This window comes from Eucalyptus grandis, chromosome 1 (assembly GCF_016545825.1).
Source record: "Eucalyptus grandis isolate ANBG69807.140 chromosome 1, ASM1654582v1, whole genome shotgun sequence".
Lineage (NCBI taxonomy): Eukaryota > Viridiplantae > Streptophyta > Magnoliopsida > Myrtales > Myrtaceae > Eucalyptus > Eucalyptus grandis.
In genome coordinates this window covers 38,481,215-38,499,356 of record NC_052612.1, presented here as the reverse complement: position 1 = coordinate 38,499,356, position 18,142 = coordinate 38,481,215, and the positions used below count along the sequence as shown (strand labels likewise).

At 38.4% G+C, this 18,142-nt stretch overlaps 1 protein-coding gene across 1 annotated transcript; it reads left to right on the top strand.

Moving 5' to 3' along the window:
* Window positions 1–232: 232 nt before the first annotated feature.
* Window positions 233–17,700, top strand: LOC104435908 (calcium-transporting ATPase 9, plasma membrane-type). Its single transcript, XM_039313411.1, is given in 35 exon segments — window positions 233–423; window positions 2,446–2,634; window positions 5,121–5,237; window positions 5,325–5,364; window positions 5,888–5,994; window positions 6,337–6,468; window positions 6,618–6,707; window positions 7,220–7,289; window positions 7,728–7,798; window positions 7,880–7,963; window positions 8,051–8,128; window positions 8,217–8,288; window positions 8,975–9,058; window positions 9,157–9,239; window positions 9,337–9,445; window positions 9,521–9,576; window positions 9,799–9,841; window positions 9,936–10,019; window positions 10,299–10,436; window positions 10,513–10,578; window positions 10,677–10,775; window positions 12,478–12,552; window positions 12,621–12,637; window positions 13,320–13,521; window positions 13,923–13,982; window positions 14,393–14,557; window positions 14,660–14,776; window positions 15,258–15,356; window positions 15,692–15,829; window positions 15,958–16,058; window positions 16,250–16,295; window positions 16,374–16,508; window positions 17,102–17,209; window positions 17,290–17,381; window positions 17,603–17,700. Coding segments are annotated over 34 exon segments (3,204 nt in total). The 5' UTR covers window positions 233–423; window positions 2,446–2,499; the 3' UTR covers window positions 17,694–17,700.
* Window positions 17,701–18,142: the final 442 nt, after the last annotated feature.

The window sequence follows — 18,142 nt, the reverse complement described above, 5'->3', positions numbered from 1 at the left end:
CAGTGACTCGCCCACGCATTGCCCCATATGGAGCCCCTTCTTTTTAAATAAAATTTAAGACCCAGACCGTGTTGCCACGTCCCATGAGCCTTTTTCTCTTCTTTGAAACTTCTGGAGAACTCTTGGTCTGTCCAGCGGGTGCTGTCCATTCTTATTGGTACGTGGCGGGCCTGCAAACCAACCACGGACCTGAGCTGTCTTGGACAAAATCATGTGACGCCATCTGGCGTGCCTTCTGGGATTGATTTACGATCATTTTGTGCCTGTATCACTCGCTCCGAGTCGCAAGGCCTGTAGATCTCTTCTTCTTCTTCTGCTCATCCCATGGTTCTTCGTCCTGCAGCGGCAACAGGCATTGTTCCGGAGCACGTGGCTTCTGCGCCCGCGAAGTTCTTGACACCATCTTTGCTCCATCCGTTCAAGGTAAGCATTTGCAAAACATCTCGCGTTCTTTCGAGAATAATCATGTATAGAACTGCATCTTATCTTGCTATCAGTATCGAAAGAGACGATTGAGGGTCTCTTGATTCGCCTGTACTTAATGAAAAGCGAGAAAAAGCGTGAGCGGCTTGAAATCCAATCCGACTCCTTTATTGCTTTCACGGGCGTTCTATCCCCCCCCCCCGCGCCAATCTCAGCTTCTCTTGCCATGAACGTTGGGATTGAATACTATACCACCCCATGCATGGATACTAGGGGAATCGACATTGGTCGAATCCATCGCATATTTTTTCAGTCGAAGCTTTTGAGTTGGGATGGAATTGTTAAAATATTTAAATAATAAATTACGCTCTCATCCAACAATTTAGGCTAGAGTCTCACAAAATCTCATAGGAATGTGCTTTAGTTTGGAAGACGATGAGGTAAAATACCTAATTAAATATAAAATGGAGTATTAGAATATTTAAATAATAAATCACACATTCTTTTAACAGTTTAAATTTTTTAGAACGGTAGTGCTTTTATTGAGATATCAAGTGGATCGATTGTTTAGTGGGAATGAGCTTTAGTTTGGAAGATGAAGAGAAAATGTCAAGTCTTGTAGTTGAGAAATCACGGATTTTTCAATCATCAGTCAAAGAAGCACATACCTTTTTAACCTTTCGTGGCCCTTTTTGGGCGGAGGTTTGCACTATTCATTAACGTGGTGGTTGAGCCCAGTGTGGATTACGTGTTGGATCCAGTCTGCAAAAATAGTAGTAATGTATAGCCCACGTGGTTCCCTTTGCTTTGCCATCCCTATCACATGGGTTCGAACCCAAGTTGCTGGCGGCCCAAGCCATCTCCCGTCTTTGAAAAAGTTCGTCCCATTCCATGACGTTTAATCTCATCTTAGAATCCCCTAAATCGCCTTTTCGATTTCTTTAAGCTAATTCTCTTTGATGCAAATTGGAACATAGGCTGTAGGAATTTAGGTTATATACGCCACTCGTAAGGAATATATTTTCATTGATCCCGTTCGATTTACTTTTAATATAATCATATCATGCTTTCACATGCTCATTAACGTATTGTGATTCAGAGTAATATGACATTAAATAGTCTTCCGAGCTATTGCTAGATGCATTGGATTTGGATTTCTCGTGTAAGCTCTTCATATCAATGAATTTTGTGTGCATCGAGATGGTCGGCGCGTTATCAAAATTGATAACGAGGCTGTTGAGTGTGAGGACAAAAGGGGTAATGGTTGTCGTTTCCGATGCAGTATCCATCTTTTTGTTTATCTTTTCATGATTCGTGATTATCGTATGAACACGGTGGTGAACCTTTTGATAAACCATGGGTTCCGCTTGAGGAAGATCTAGCAGCACCCGCGAGACAAGCGTGCCTCGGTAAAAAGGGAAAAACCAGTCCAACCGGCCGACATCTGGAGAGCCGAGACGGAGAGATTGGCATTTGTGTACCGAAAGGGCGATACAACTGCATGCCGTTACCGCTCTACGCTACTCGTAACCGTTTGCTTCTGCCCCTCACCTTCATTCATGCTGCATTTTCATCACCTCCATCATTTCGAAACCACCGGCCTCCTCGAGCGAGCGAGCGACAGAGAGAGAGAGAGAGAGAGAGGATAAGGTAATCGAGCGAGTTCGAGAACGTTTTTGAGGACAAGTTGGAAACGGGAAAGGTAGTGGTGGGTATTTTATCCGGACTTTTAGTGTTCCCATGTTCGCTGTGTTCGATTTGTGGGATTTGACGGCACTTTGGAGACCCCTACCGCTTTGTGACACCGCGAGGAACCGCTTCTACCTCACGGTTCGAGTGGCGAGAGCCTTCACTGAGGCTTGAGGTTTGGTAACGGAGAGCGACAAACTACCTAACGAAACGACCATTGGCCTCTCCCTCGCTCAAGCTACTCCTTTACTTGTGGCTTTCCTTGTCCCGTCAGTGTGTGTGTGTGTGTGTGGTGAGACTGAAGGGTGGTGCTTGTCGGTTGGCGATTTGCAGAGAAGGGAGTCCAGCGGGTGACCGTCGGTGTCGTCCCTCCTGCGACAGTACAGAATGGACCAGGCGCCCAGTCGCCAGCGTGATTTGGAGGCCGGGGGCCGGCGCTCCGGGGCAGACGAGCCCTCCGATGATCCTTTCGACATCACCAGCACTAAGCACGTCCCCTTGGATCGTCTCAGGCGCTGGAGGGTAATAATCTGTTCTGTTCTATTCCGCTTTCTCCTTCTCTCTCCCTCTTTATCTTTTTTCTTTTCCTTTTTTTGTCTTCGTTTTATATTTGGACGGGCCCTACTATTGTCCATATCTGTCCGTCTCCTTCTCAAGGTAATACCCGCGCCGAGTCATTGATTTATATATGTATAAATGTTTGACTTCTTGTTCTCGCTGGATTCGCGCGCTCCCAAAAGTGAAGAGAATGATCTTGTGATCTTTGTGGTCTGCGGTGTGGACCGTGAGTAGATGAAGAAGGCGATTTAACATTTAAAATTGTCTAAAAACTTCTCAGTTGCTCGAGGACGAGATCAGACTAAGCATTTAACTTGATTACATACATCGTCTATATCGAGTCAGTGGAATTTGAGGTTCCATTTATTCCACCAAATATTATAATCTTAGGTGTCTCTAATTAATATCAACCCAAAAATGTGAAATCCACTTATCAGACCTAATTTTTTGGTTTTGGTATAGTTGGTTTGAGTTGGACCATCCAGGCTCGGGTTAAGCTATTGCTGTGGACCCAAAACAATGCCCTCTTCTGTCAAGTTTTCGCACTTTTCCAAGTCTGAAAAAAAATTCTTGGTTTGATAGGTTAGTGGGAGATCAATCAGAAGGATCCTAGGTGTGTCTGGTCTTTTCCTCCCCCTTTGTAACTGGTGACGGATTAAACCTATCATTCATCCTCTCTCACACAAGGATTGAGGAATTAAACCTAAAGTTTGAAGTTTCTTGCAAGTCTCTTGGAAAGGCAGGTAGATTTTCATTGCACTTGGAAACAAAAGTTAGTGAGGTCCTAGATGTCAGTCAACCACTCATCCACTGCTTATCAATGCAGAGTTGTGGAGTTGTTTAAGATGTAACGAGAAAGATATGCTTGAGTGTAGATGACTCGGGCTATGTGATGTGTTCGGTGGTGAGGAGATATCAAGATGCTTGACTTTTCAAGCTTGACAAAGAGCATAATGATGCAATGATGCATGCTTTTAATATCTAAAATAAGGTCATGTGGCAGATTAATGTTCAATTAGGATGTCCTGCAAGGAGGTGAAGAATGAACCAATGATGAATGCAATTTTAAGGAGAATGTTTCTGTGCAATTGGACAAGTTGAAGGAACAGATTGGAAACTATGATGGAGAGTTTCCTTAGAGAAAGGAAACATCGTTATTCTTGAAGTTCCCCCATAACTTATGATCATGATGTGAATGTAATTGTTTAATGCTCGGTTATTCGAGGTCTAGTTTCCTTTATTTTGAGGGGAGTTGGCAAACCATCAGATCATACTGGGCAATGAGTCTCAAGATATGGACATGATTGTTAATTTTTCGTGAAAATATTCTGTTTCAGTGGTCTATAGCACAAATCAAGTTGTGTTGGACATTGCAAGATCATAGCCACTCCATGATATATTCCTGAAGTTGGATTATGATATTGATGTCTGAGGTCTAATGCAACTTAGTCTGTTTGACTTCCTTATTTGTAAAATTGAAGCAAGATTCTAGATTAAGATTAGAAGAGTCTGTGCAACATGATTAGTGAGCTATAGGACTTTAAGATGGTGATTAATCTACGATATTTCTCCCAAGTTTGATTATAATGTTCTTGTTAGCACTACAGGTCCATTGGGAGTTACTCTGTTTGATTTTCTTTTTCTCTACTTGGAGCTAGATTTATGATTTAAATTCTTGACAAGAAGAGTCTCTGAAATATGTTTGGATTCTCCTTATTAAGATGCTCATGAAAGTGACTTAGTTTCGAGGGATTGTGTACAGGAGAGTTGTGCGGTGCTGGGCCTGTTTGCTTGCACTTATCAACAACTCTCATGTTTATAAATGAATTTTCCTCTAGAATAGAATAACCAAAAAGAAAAAAAATTCAAGTATCCTATGGAAATATTATATGAAATTCTGCAAGATCACATTTGAATATTTTGAAAGGTTTCAAGTATTACCTTTTAAATGAAAGATAAAGAAGCGAGTTATGTAGTTTTACAAAAATAAAAGTCAGTCCAGACACCTCAAAGGTCAAACTTAGAATCTCTTTATGTTGCAAGGGATTTCTTCTTCACGAGTTGCTGTTTATAAGTTTATAACCACTTTTTTTTTTTTGTCTCTTTTTGGTTTTTAAATTTTAGTGTCCAAATTGAGTTTCCAATTGATCGATGGATGTCCTCTTCCGCATCATATACTTGAAAAGAGGGTGCCATTAAAAGTTGTACCTCATATCTCACAGATCTCAATAAACTTCTATTGCCACACTACCGTTCTTATTTATAAGCTTTTTATAATTTATTTCCTTTTCCCGAGGACATCTCTCTAATATATTATTTTGGACAAACTATGATTCATTGAAACATGACACGAAGGTCAGATGATCTCGAATTGCCTTTGTGGATCATAAACTATGTGGATTGTTGTGAATTCTTTTAATCCTCATTTACCTAATTATGTATACTTGCAGCAAGCTGCGCTTGTGTTGAATGCCTCTCGTCGATTTAGATACACCCTTGACTTGAAGAAGGAGGAACAGATGAAGATGATATTGCAGAAAATTAGAGCTAATGCTCAAGCCATACGTGTGAGTAAAATATATTGGAGTTTTAATTTTTTGGAGCGACTTCTTATATGTACCTATCACATCTGACTGGATTTTTCATTGCATCAGGCTGCGCATCTTTTCCAAGTACATGGTCGACAAGCTAATGGTGCTTATTTCCCCTTCTCGTGCTTAATTGACACTAGGGGCCAGCTTTGATACATTCAGGGTGTCTTTTCTCTTTGACCAAAATATGTTTTTGAACTGGCAACATGCTAGTGCTATGCATGCCAAAATGGGGAGTAAAATAATCCATTACTAATGCATTGAGTAGTTTCATATTGTGGCTCTCCTACAATTTAGCCATATATAGGACATTGATAATTTCGTCCCTTGCAACGGTTTCTAGCTCCTCCTTCAGTGTTTCCTTTCAGTGTTGCTGTTGTGCCAGTTTGTTGATGTTTCTTTCTTTTGTATAAATTTCTCCTCATATCCTACTGATGCCTCATGTCTTAATGCGTTCTTTCATTGTCAAAAAATTTATAGGTTCTATGTTACCAAGTTGCACCATGTCTCTGTGAAATTTTGGCATGATAATGTTCATGTACATGTAGTTTGTTCTGTGGTTTGACATGATCACGCAATGCAGTAGGAATCCTAAATAAATTTTTCTTTTCCTTCTTTTTTTACAGGAATATCAAAAACGCCCATCCCAAGTGGTGATTCTGGGATCAGTCAAGAGCAACTTGCTGTGATGACAAGAGACCGTGATATTTCTACTCTGGGGCAGTATGGAGGGGTAATTTTGCCAAAAGAGTGTGCTCCTTGCTTTCTGTCGAGAAAAATGTGACATCTTGCCTTGAAATTTTAAGTTATATGAGTTGCATCCCGACAATTGCTATATGTTGTTCTATTCCCTTTCTGTTGAGAAAAATGTGGCTTTTTCCAAGAACTAATGTATATTGCAACCCTGCAGCCAAGGTTGGTGCTTGAAAATCAACATGTAACTTGGCTCCACTGTTCTAGTCAGAATTGTTAAGATTGTTCGAACATCCAAAAAGAGTAGTAAAAAAAAAAAAAAAAAAGTGATTTGGGAGATCTTTTTGTTTTCTGGGATATAATCTTGCAATTGAATGATTAGGTTAAAGGACTGGCGGAGATGTTGAAGACAAATTTGGATAAGGGTATTCATGGAGATGATGCTGATTTATTAGCTCGAAAGAACACATATGGATCAAATACATATCCTCAGAAAAAGGGAAGGAGTTTTTGGGTAATCTCTTTGACGTGTACCCTCATTCAGTATTTCATGATTTTCAAGGATTTAACTTGTTTGTTGAATGAGAGTGTAGACTACCTACTTTTCTCATCTAGTTGTTTGTATTCTTATCAGTATTTCATCTTTTCTCTTGTATTATGTAGATGTTCCTTTGGGAAGCCTGGCAAGATCTTACTTTAATCATACTGATAATAGCTGCAGTGGCTTCTTTGATACTTGGAATAAAGACGGAGGTGAGACTGGCCTGCTCGCATATGAGTGGCGGTGAAGCTATATCGTGATTTGTCCTAGTTTCTTTTTATTTGCTTTATCTTGTTTGCTATTTTCATATGTTCTCATTCCTTGGCCAACCTGACAGCAAAAGATAATTAACATCAAAAGAAGGATATGAAAACTTTGCAGAAAGATGTTGAAACATTGCTTAGTGCATATAATGGTCTTCACATTACTTTCCTGTGTATCCCAGAACAAAGATCCATTGGCATAGGGACAAAATATGTTCCTATCGAGATGTACCACTTGTCACTTTTAGATCTAATAATTTTGACTCTTTTTTTTTTTTTTTTTTATCAAAGCAAGTTAACACATGTATCTCCTAATAGAAAAGCGGTGCTTATGCCTTATCTGACGTGTGATTTCCGTTTTTTTTTTTTTTTGCACTTTTTTTTTTGGCATGATATTGTGAGTCTTAAATCACTTTTTATTCAAAGATTGACTGTGCCGTCTATTCCATGTGCTTATTTAGGGCATTAAGGAAGGATGGTACGATGGTGGGAGCATTGCTTTTGCTGTTATTCTCGTCATTGTTGTTACAGGTAGGATTCGGTTTGATTCCAAGACTAGTTTGCAATGCAATTTTGTTAACACATGCTTTAAGATTTTAAATCTTTTATTCGGGACTTATTTACTTTGCCAATTTTAGCTATTCCATCATGGTGACGCAGGAAATGTTTTTGTTGATTGATCAGATGATACTCGTGTACTCAGGATCATGTTATCATGCTACGTATTTCCTTCTGATTGACTAGATCATGATTTGTCTACTCAGGAGATATGTTGTACTGCTACATCTGTTAGTTTCTTCTGTTAAGTTTACAGAATAATTCGATAAGAAAAAAGCAATCAATGTGTTGTGTTGCAGTTTATAATTTAATTTTTCTACTATGGATGCTGTTGACTGCTGTGAGATGCAATGGCTATGGAATTGTTGGTCATAAGTAGTCTCTTAATTGGGGTTGGATTTTCGTCTGCAGCAATAAGTGATTACAGACAGTCCCTGCAGTTTCAAAACTTAAACGAGGAGAAAAGAAATATACATTTGGAGGTGGGTACTTTGTATGAGATGTATGTCGTACATTCTTTACTTTCCTGTATGGATATGGATGAAGGTGTTGCATGCTTATAGGTTGTCAGAGGTGGCAGAAGAGTGGAAGTATCAATATATGATGTCGTTGTTGGTGATGTTGTGCCCCTTAATATTGGTGATCAGGTAAGTAACGTAAACCAGTTCTTGATTTGGACCCTGCCCTTGTGGACACTGGATGTCTTGTATGTGATGTACTAATTTTCTCTCCAGGTTCCTGCGGATGGAGTCTTGATTTCTGGTCACTCTCTGGCGATTGATGAATCTAGCATGACTGGAGAGAGCAAAATTGTAATGTGTTGTGGAGATTATGCTCTCACTAGGCAATCAATCAATTAACAAGCTGGTCTTTCTTATTTCATTTTAATGCTTTGATCAGGTTCACAAGGATGCAAGGGATCCCTTTCTAGTGTCCGGTTGCAAAGTTGCAGATGGCCACGGCACTATGCTTGTAAGATTTTTTCCATTCTTCTACTTTGCTTTCCTCAGCATACTCCTCAATGCTCTTATTTTGCATCACAGAGAAGATCCATACTCCATGATATAGCTAATTTTCTTGCAACGCATTGCTACTCTACCTCCTTTGCGAAATGTGGGTTGGAAAATTGATAGGCATGAGTTCTTGAGCTAATTTGGTAGGGGAGCATGTCTCTTTGTTTTGAAATAGAGGGTGGACTGTTAAAATGATGGAGTACTTGTTCTTAGATAAGCAAATCCCTATTTGTTTGTAATCTTTTAGTTACTTGAAGGAAAAGGGAGGTGAAAATTTGATATGGAAAGGAAGGCTCACTTTACTGATGAAAGAAAAGATTTTAAGAAAGTACTGGAAATATTTTGAAAGACATGGTTCCTTCTTTTCTTGAAGCCACATTTGGAGTAGGTAAGTCAAATTTGAATTGATGAACGGCTGTCCCTTTGAACATGCACTTATGCTCTTCTCTTTGCCTGTCATGACTATCTGCAAGTCTCTAAAGGATTTCAAGCCCTACTGCATATGTTTGTCTCTGTCATCAGAATGTTAGTTTGTCAACATTGCTGCTTCCTGAGATGGGTTACTCTGTTCCAAGTCCGTCTTTATCACAAACCAAGGCTTGATCCCAGCTGTTTTCTGCCTCACATTTCTAATTTTTGCCTCAGGTGACGAGTGTGGGAGTTAATACTGAGTGGGGTTTGCTCATGGCTAGTATATCAGAAGATACTGGGGAAGAGACACCCCTGCAGGTTAGTGTCTTTACACTTGTTTTTATCATTTCCATATTATTTTTTTTTGATAGATATGGATTTTGCTAGTCATGCTGATTTCTTCGCTCTTATATTAGGTTCGCTTGAATGGGGTCGCTACTTTCATTGGTATCGTTGGACTGTCTGTAGCTGTTGCTGTTTTGGTTGTTCTTTTGGCAAGGTAATTGCTGTTGTTAAAAAAATAAAATAAAAATGCAGTTGCATTAATTCCTTAAATTGAAATTGTACTAGATCTTACAAACTCAAGCTTTATGCAGATATTTTACTGGCCATACAAAAAATTCAGATGGCACCGTTCAGTTTAAGGCTGGGAAAACTAGTGGTAGCGATGCTGTCGATGGAGCGATCAAAATCATCACTGTAGCAGTAAGTGCATTTCTCATGGAATAGTTTCTGCAAATTAATATCAGTTAGATCTTCAATAACTTTCAAAACTTCCAGGTTACCATTGTGGTAGTTGCAGTACCTGAAGGGCTTCCTTTAGCTGTTACATTGACGTAAGTTTGTCCCCTATAATGAACAGACTTCTCAATACAACATTGACATTGGTGCTGTCCTTTCCCTCTTACTGTTGCTTTATATCACATTGAATTTTGTAGAACTTGATTTAGCTGGATAGTATATCATTTGCATAATCATATGTGTGGTCTTTGAATGGCTTTATGTGAAAAATTACAGTCTTTGTTTCTCTCATTTCTTACCTTTGATGCAATGAACAGACTTGCTTACTCAATGAGAAAAATGATGGCGGACAAAGCTTTGGTATGGAGATGATTTTCTCCTCCTTATGGGACTTTCATTTGAATGTTTTATGGCAAAAAGAGAAATTCCTGATCACCAATCTGAAAAATTTCAGGTTCGAAGGCTTTCTGCCTGCGAGACTATGGGCTCTGCCACTACTATCTGTAGTGATAAAACTGGAACCTTGACTTTAAATCAGGTATTGTGCTGTTACGGGCTGTTTTTGCTGATCTAAGCATGGTGTCAAGGACTCCTAAATTGCCGTTTATCTGAGTGCAAGTAGATTTGAATTATTTAAGAGCTGTACAGCCATTGTAGCAGTGAACCACGATTGCGCACAGATATTATATGATGGTGTTATCGATAGCATTAGTTTTAGGTTAATAGTTTGTTTATGAATGACCTAAAGGAGTTATAGTTTTCGAAAGAAACTTTTGTGACCCTTAATAACGTTAAGAAATTGTCCATTTTGTGACAGATGACTGTGGTTGAGGCTTATGCTTGTGGAAGAAAAGTCGATCCTTCAGACAGCAACTCACAGTTATCAAGTTCTCTGATTTCTCTATTGATTGAAGGCATTGCTCAGAATTCAAACGGCAGTGTTTATGTGCCTGAGGTGAGGTTACAGCATCAGTAATGGCTGTTTGATAATGGTGACCAATAAAAACTTACCAGTGTTTCAACTTCTTTAGACTGGGGGAGATGTAGAGGTATCTGGTTCACCAACTGAAAAGGCCATTTTACAGTGGGGGATCAAGGTTCATGCTTAAGATTTCTATCGCTTTCCTATCTTTAGTTCATCTATTTGATTCAGATGAAATAATATGTTAAACCAATCATGATGCCTCATTTGCAGCTGGGGATGGATTTTGAAGCTATTAGGTCAAAATCCTCTATAATTCATGTTTTCCCTTTCAATTCTGAGAAAAAACGGGGCGGAGTTGCTGTAAAGCTGGTATACTTCTCAGTCTTTGGTTTTAGTGATCATGAATGCACTGCCAAAGTGGACGTTTGCTTCAATAAACATAAATCATACTAGCTTATTGTTATCATATTTCTTTGTGAATTTTGTCATGCAGATTGGCCAGAATAAAAAGATCTAGTCACACAGATAGTGTACATAATAATAACTCGTAGACAGTGAAGAGACTGTCGTGTATGCTCTTGAACAGCTTTATTTAGTTTTAAGGCAGTATCAGTGCGGTGCTTTTCGTTGTGCTTGCTATTTTAAATGGGTTTCAAGGACAATGAAGTTCAGACTTCTGAGGCATAATAAAACTTTGAATAACAATTTCACTTAGGGATGGTCCAGGTCAGGGTGTCTGAAGGACTATATTGTAGTTGAATCTGAATTAGTAAGTTCTGGAAACTTTTAAAGTGTTTATAATTTTAAAGTAAATAATTATAGGTTTCCTGAGCTTAAATTTCCAAAGATTATATCTCAAGCCTATATTTATAGCTATACTAGACTAAATAGAACAAATTTAAATGATATTGAGTTGAGAAGATTGGATAGTACAATAATCTGATTTTGTCAAGTAGGATGCAAATCCCCTTAATATGCCAACATGATACGATCTGGATATTGGTCTATTGGTCCTTTCGTATGGCGCTCAAAACAACATTTTAGAAAAATAGATCATTTGATCAATTTGGTTAGAAATTAATTTTATTTCTATTTTTGGAATTTTTATATTTGATAACAATATATTTTCTTTTTGGTAAAAGATTTAAACAGAAATTGATTCCTCAATTTCTATTCCATGGATGAGTTTCTTGGCAAAGAAATGCGTTTGATAACAATTCAGAATTTCTATTTCTAGAGTAAAAATTCGTTCGATAAGAGAATAAATTTCTATTTCTAGAAGCGGCGATGGCTGGCATTTAGTGGTCGGAGTGTGATGTTTGGTGACCGGTGGCCCTTGCTCAGATCTGTGGTCGATGGCCTTGGTTGATGGTTGGGGCCGGTGGCGGGCGACAGCTGCGTGGGGCCGGTGGCGAGTGACCGTTGACCGGCGGTGGGTGGGGGTGACAGGCAATGACGAGGCGATGATGAGAGTGAACAATAAAGGAAGTTTTGATTTTTCATAAAGCTAAAAATTTTAATTTCTGAAAAATACAAATCTAAACAAAAAATCAAGAAAAAATAAAAAAATTCCACGAAACATTTGGCCGGAATTGGCACTTAAGTGATTGATTTTTCTCCAATGTGACACTTCAATAAGTGAAAATTTTTTTTAACAGAAACTGTAGAAAAATTTGGCATTTCTACTGTTCTTATGCTTAAGATCTGATGTCGGTCCTTATAGTAGATGGATCCTAGTATCAGATTTGAGATTTTACTAGCCATTACTATGGGGCAAAGCCATGCATCCTTTCTATATGATAGTGGTGTAAAGGCCATTAACTGTTGGGTTCATGAACCATTTATTTCTCTTTCTTTAACTAAATCTTTGGTGGTCTGAAGAACAGAAGTATTTGCTGTTTAAAGGGAATTTACTTTTGGTCTTGGCTAGTGCTTGGTTATGATGCATACCCAAATTGCATGCTGTTACCGAGTTGTGACAGTGTTAAATGTCCTGTAGATTTATGCTACAATTGTATAGTGATGCAATGTAAACCATAATTAATGATTTTTTTTTATCTTCCATGCACAGCCAGACTCAAAAGTTCACATACACTGGAAAGGAGCTGCTGAAATAGTTTTAGCTTCTTGTACAAAGTACATGGATGCCAAACTGATGAACATTTAGTTCTCTTTCTTTAGCAAATCTTTGGATCTGAAGATAAGGTTTTAAAGGGAAATAATTGACTATTGTTATGCTATAGCTGTTAATTCAATGTTAAATGCTGCTTTATGCTACATTTATAGTGATGCAATGACATCTTTCACAGTACTAAAGTTCACATACACTGGAAAGGAGCTGCTGAAATAGTTTTTTCTTGTTTCATTTCATTGCTGCAATGATCAAGTTGGCAATGGATGAAGATAAGGTTTGGGAAATAATTGACTATCGTTATCTATAGCAATTTAATAGCCGCTATGGTTTTTCCTGCCGGCATCTTTTACAGTAGAGCTGTAGTTTGCAATACTTTTGGACGAAATTTCATTTCATTGCTGCAATGTTCTTTATGTGATGGCATAGCACACACTCTGGTACTGCACTTAAGTTCTTTGTGATATTGCCTTGACATATTCTCGCTCTTATTTTGACAATCTAGTTTTGGAAGTTTTATGCGATACTCATTACATTCCATGGAGGCAGATATTGAGTTCTCCGAACTACTCTTTCCAACACAACTATTCTTGAATACCTTGGTTTGCATGTATATTTCATGTTGTTACTTTTATATTCATGTAATGTTTTTACTTATTGTTGAACTTCTTGAATCTTCTAAGAAAGAGAGTAGGCTTTTTCATAGTCTTGGATGTATGTTGGTAAATTGTTTTATTCCTTTTTTCTTGCCTGTAACTAGTCATTGACAGTATCGATCGAAGATCTTTAAATGAGTTTTTTCTTGTTTTGCAGAACACGGACTTTAGAAAGGCTATTGAAGATATGGCTGCTGGTAGTCTACGCTGCGTTGCCATTGCATATAGACCCTATGACATGAAAGACATTCCTCTAGATGAAGAACAGTTAACCAAATGGGCATTACCTGATGATGAGCTTATTTTACTGGCTATTGTAGGCATAAAGGTATAATTCTTGTCAAGCAGTGCGCACGATATCAAGTGAAAAGGACATTGATTTTTATTTGTTCCTATTTATGATCATGAAGGTTCCCTCCAGATGATGTGACTTTAGGAATGTTTTAAATTGTTTGGACATGCCGGTGCTTTTCCATGACTTTGATGTCGTGGACGTAAGGAAAAGTTTAACGTTCGTGTTATTTCATTGACACCGGCTTGTTGATCCAAATAATAATCTTTTGGAATCCCATAGAACTCTGTCTTGGTACAAGTGGCTGGCAAGTGATGACTGGAAATATTTTCTTACATTTGGTCAGATGCATCGTCAATCATTTGCTATACTTACTCTTGATATGTGTGCAGTTCAATAATAGGAATGACATTCTCTTACATGTTCATAATGTGCAGGATCCTTGTCGTCCTGGAGTGAAAGATGCAGTGAAACTATGCCAAAATGCTGGAGTCAAGGTAAGTCTGTATTTTGAATATTTTTTAGGATCGGTTATTTGGGGATATGATCCTTCCTCCCTTCTGCTTCTCTTTTTACTTATTATTATTTCCACAACTCAAAATTTGAATTTCTCGTCATATGCATCCTTTTAGGTGGTCATATTGGATATTTATGTTGGTTCAATGCTTTTAATTGGAAAATGGATTGAGTATAATTTACTGTTTTATAATGAGGTTATTCTGAAGGCTAAGACGTTGAGATTCTGTTTATCAAAGTATGTTGTCATTATTCATTTCAGTGCAGGGTGCTTTGAAGATTTCTTTTTTAGGATGCTAATCATTGATGCTGGATTTTGAATAGCAATCTTCTGCAGCACGACAGATTGAGGATAGGTACTTATCTAAATGTGCATCTTATTGGGCTATAGGTACGAATGGTTACTGGTGACAATCTCCAAACTGCCAAGGCAATTGCTTTGGAATGTGGGATACTAGATGCAGAAGCAGATGCTACTGCACCAAACCTTATTGAAGGAAAAGATTTTCGTTCCTTAACTGATGCACAAAGAGAAGAAGCTGCCGAGAAGATATCAGTATGACGTTGCTTCTTTTTTCTTCTTTTTTTTTTTTGTGTAATCAATCATAGCTTCTTTTGAATGTATGCTAATAATTTTTTTTTTCTGTTTTTGCATCAGGTTATGGGAAGATCATCTCCTAATGACAAACTTCTGCTTGTTCAAGCTTTGAGAAAGCGAGGACATGTTGTTGCTGTAACTGGGGATGGCACCAATGATGCTCCTGCTCTACATGAGGTGGACACCATATTTCTGGGGGTTCCTTTGATGTCCTACCGATGTTTTTGCCTTTTTCATTGATTCATGACATTTGTCATTCTAGCATCTCAAAGATTCAGCAGATTCACCCGACCAAGATGCCTTGAAATCTTTTTACATAACTGGTTTATAGTCTTCAAGTCCCTAGATGTCTCATAGTATCTGGCTGTGCAGTCTGTTGGTAAATTTGGTTGTCGTCTTGAAGTCACTCAAGAGTCTGGAGGTTGGCTTGTTCTTGTATCTATTATGAGGTGGATAGATTGCAAGTTGTTCAAAAATGTGTTGCCATGCTTTTAGAAAAAATTTTGTCGTCATGAATGACTTTTGAGCACTTATTTGACTTTTGAGCACTTATTTCTTTGGTCTGCATATACCATTCCACTTATGTTGTGCCTTGAATTTGAACTCTTTTCATCCAATAATTTTGTTGCTTGGATGTCTATTTGATCTTGGAGTTCAGGCAGATATTGGCCTCGCAATGGGTATTCAAGGGACAGAAGTTGCGAAAGAGAGTTCGGACATTATAATTTTGGATGATAATTTCGCTTCTGTTGTTAAGGTTGGTAAATCAACACTGGTCTTTGTGGTATTCTGCATGAATTTAATTAAAAGAGGAATTCAGCATGTTCATGACAAAGTTCATTATTTGACTTAACTTTTCTGAAGAGAGGTGTCAACTGATGGCAGTTAAGTTCTAGGGGGAGCTTGGGTACATTAGTTACCTGGAGATTTTTCTTTGGAAAGATGTATACTTATTTGACTTGATTTAGATTGGTATTGCACAACTTCACTTGGGTACCTGGTTTAGATTCCTCAAACAAGTCAATACTAAAATTTCACCTGCGCATTTGGATATCTTTCTGATATGTAAATCTTTCTGAAATCTCTATGTAGGTCGTCAGGTGGGGAAGATCTGTGTATGCAAATATTCAAAAATTTATCCAGTTTCAGCTTACAGTCAACGTTGCAGCTCTGATCATAAACGTTGTTGCTGCTGTTTCCTCAGGTGATGTTCCACTGAATGCAGTGCAGGTACTCTCTCTCTCCTCTCCCCCCACCTCCCCCCACTTTTTCTCCCTCTTGCTCCCTCCCTCCCTTCGGTGCAGACCTCCACATGATATTTGCCTTTTCTAGTTCTGAATTTTTCTCTTTGCTTGCAGCTTCTCTGGGTTAATCTTATCATGGACACCCTTGGGGCATTAGCACTGGCCACTGAGCCTCCAACTGACCACCTTATGCATAGGCCTCCAGTTGGTAGGAGGTAAGAGGAAGTGGTTGTTATTGGGTGCAATATAGTTCAAGAATTTTGGTCCCAAGCTTGGAGATCGTGTTTTTTTTTTTTTTTCTTTAGATATGTTTCTTTAGATATGTATTGCGATTTCTTCACTTGCTGGAATCTGTTGTTCTTTACTCTTTCACTGTGGACTGACTGGGTGATTTTCTCAATTGCAGAGAACCTCTTATTACAAATATCATGTGGAGGAATTTATTGATACAGGTATGGCCACTAACACATTTTTTTCAAGAGTTTTTAGCTGGCTTTTTGCTCCTAACAATGTACAGTTTTGATCTTTAGGCTGCCTATCAAGTGAGTGTCTTGCTCATCCTCAACTTCCGAGGTCGAAGCTTACTGAATTTGGGGCATGATGCCAGGGATCATGCTAACAAAGTGAAGAATACACTGATCTTCAACGCTTTTGTCTTTTGCCAAGTAAGTTTGGTGCCTTACAGTCAAAGAAGACAGAACGATTGATGGTTCTGGGCTGCTATTGTTGAGATTACTTATGCGTTTTGGAATTGTCATTGGAATTTGAATAATTTCATCAGGAGAAGATCAAATGGAACTCTTCAACATCGAATTATTTTCTTGGGCAAGGAAAGAAATGATTTATAATTGGGATTCTTATAGGGAAAACTACTACTCAGTGTGTGGTGTGGGGAGAGAGAGAGAGAGATCCCTGCAGTGTGCCAACTAGCACATTTCTGCCTATAGATGGAAGCCAACTACCCCAGAGCTACAAATCCTGGAGGGGAGCACTCGAAAGCCTGTATATCACATGGAACCAGAATTCGCTTTTTTTATTGTTTCATTGGCAATTAAATATTTGGATATTTTGATAACTGGTGCTCTTATTAACTGTAAATGCAACTGATTCTGATTCATACAGTGTCTGGCATCAGGTTGAGGAGTATATTGATAATTGATTTTCATTTCTATTTAGGCTTGCCTGTAGAGTCAGAATTCTTTCATTTTCTTCTTTTAACCCAAAATTTTGACAAAGGATGTGAATGTTGAATCTTCAGATATTCAATGAATTTAATGCCCGGAAACCAGATGAGCTTAATGTGTTCAAGGGAATCACGAAGAATCGTCTCTTCATGGGGATAGTAGGACTGACTCTTGTACTTCAGGTGAGAACCTTCCAGTTTTTTTCTTGATTAAGATATCATGTAAAAATTTGTGATGATTCTTTATCTTGCCCCCTCTTCAGATCATTATCATTGAGTTTCTCGGGAAGTTCACTTCAACAGTGAGACTTAATTGGAAGCAGTGGATCATCTCCATTATTATTGCTTTTATCAGGTCTGTAGCTTGTATATCTCTGGTGATATCGATGGTGACTTTGAAGAGTTTCTTCAAACGTTATAATTCTTATGATCGTTTTATTTTTTTTGAAATTTTGTTGGTGCATTATATGATAAACCATTATGGAAAGAGCAGTAACACCAGTTACCACTTCTTGTTAAATTCGTCAATTTTTACTAATGGTCTTTCCTTTATGGTACTCTCGTCTTTGAAAACAGTTGGCCTCTGGCTGTTGTTGGGAAGATAATACCCGTCCCCAAAACTCCGATTCATGTGTATTTTGCAAAAGTATTCTGTCATCGACGATGAAGTCGTGAAGTAAGAGTTCTTTGCTGCTTTTCTGTGCCCACCGAGTTCCCAGAATTTTAAGTTGCCTCGCAGCTAATTTTCCTTTTCCTCCCGCAGGTCAACTGAATGAATCTGAATTACGCTGTCTAGTTTTACAGGAACGTTTTGACAGAACACTTCTGACGAAGATTTTTTTTTTGGTCAAAAGACGCAGCTTTTCTACACCTGATGGTTCACTAACCTTTTTGACGTTTTTCGGATGCATTTGGGTAGTTTCGGTGAAAATGTCTATCAACAATTTGTGCGAATTGCAGAGGAGATGGGGGAGGACTTATTTTTCATACAGAATTTGTGTCTCGTCTGTTTCGCCGATACCAGTCTGTAAATGCAAGATTTGAATTAAAAGTCGAAGTCAAATGAAGGTTGCTACGTGCTTGCAGTTTGACAAAGGCCTGTCGACTAAGAAGCTC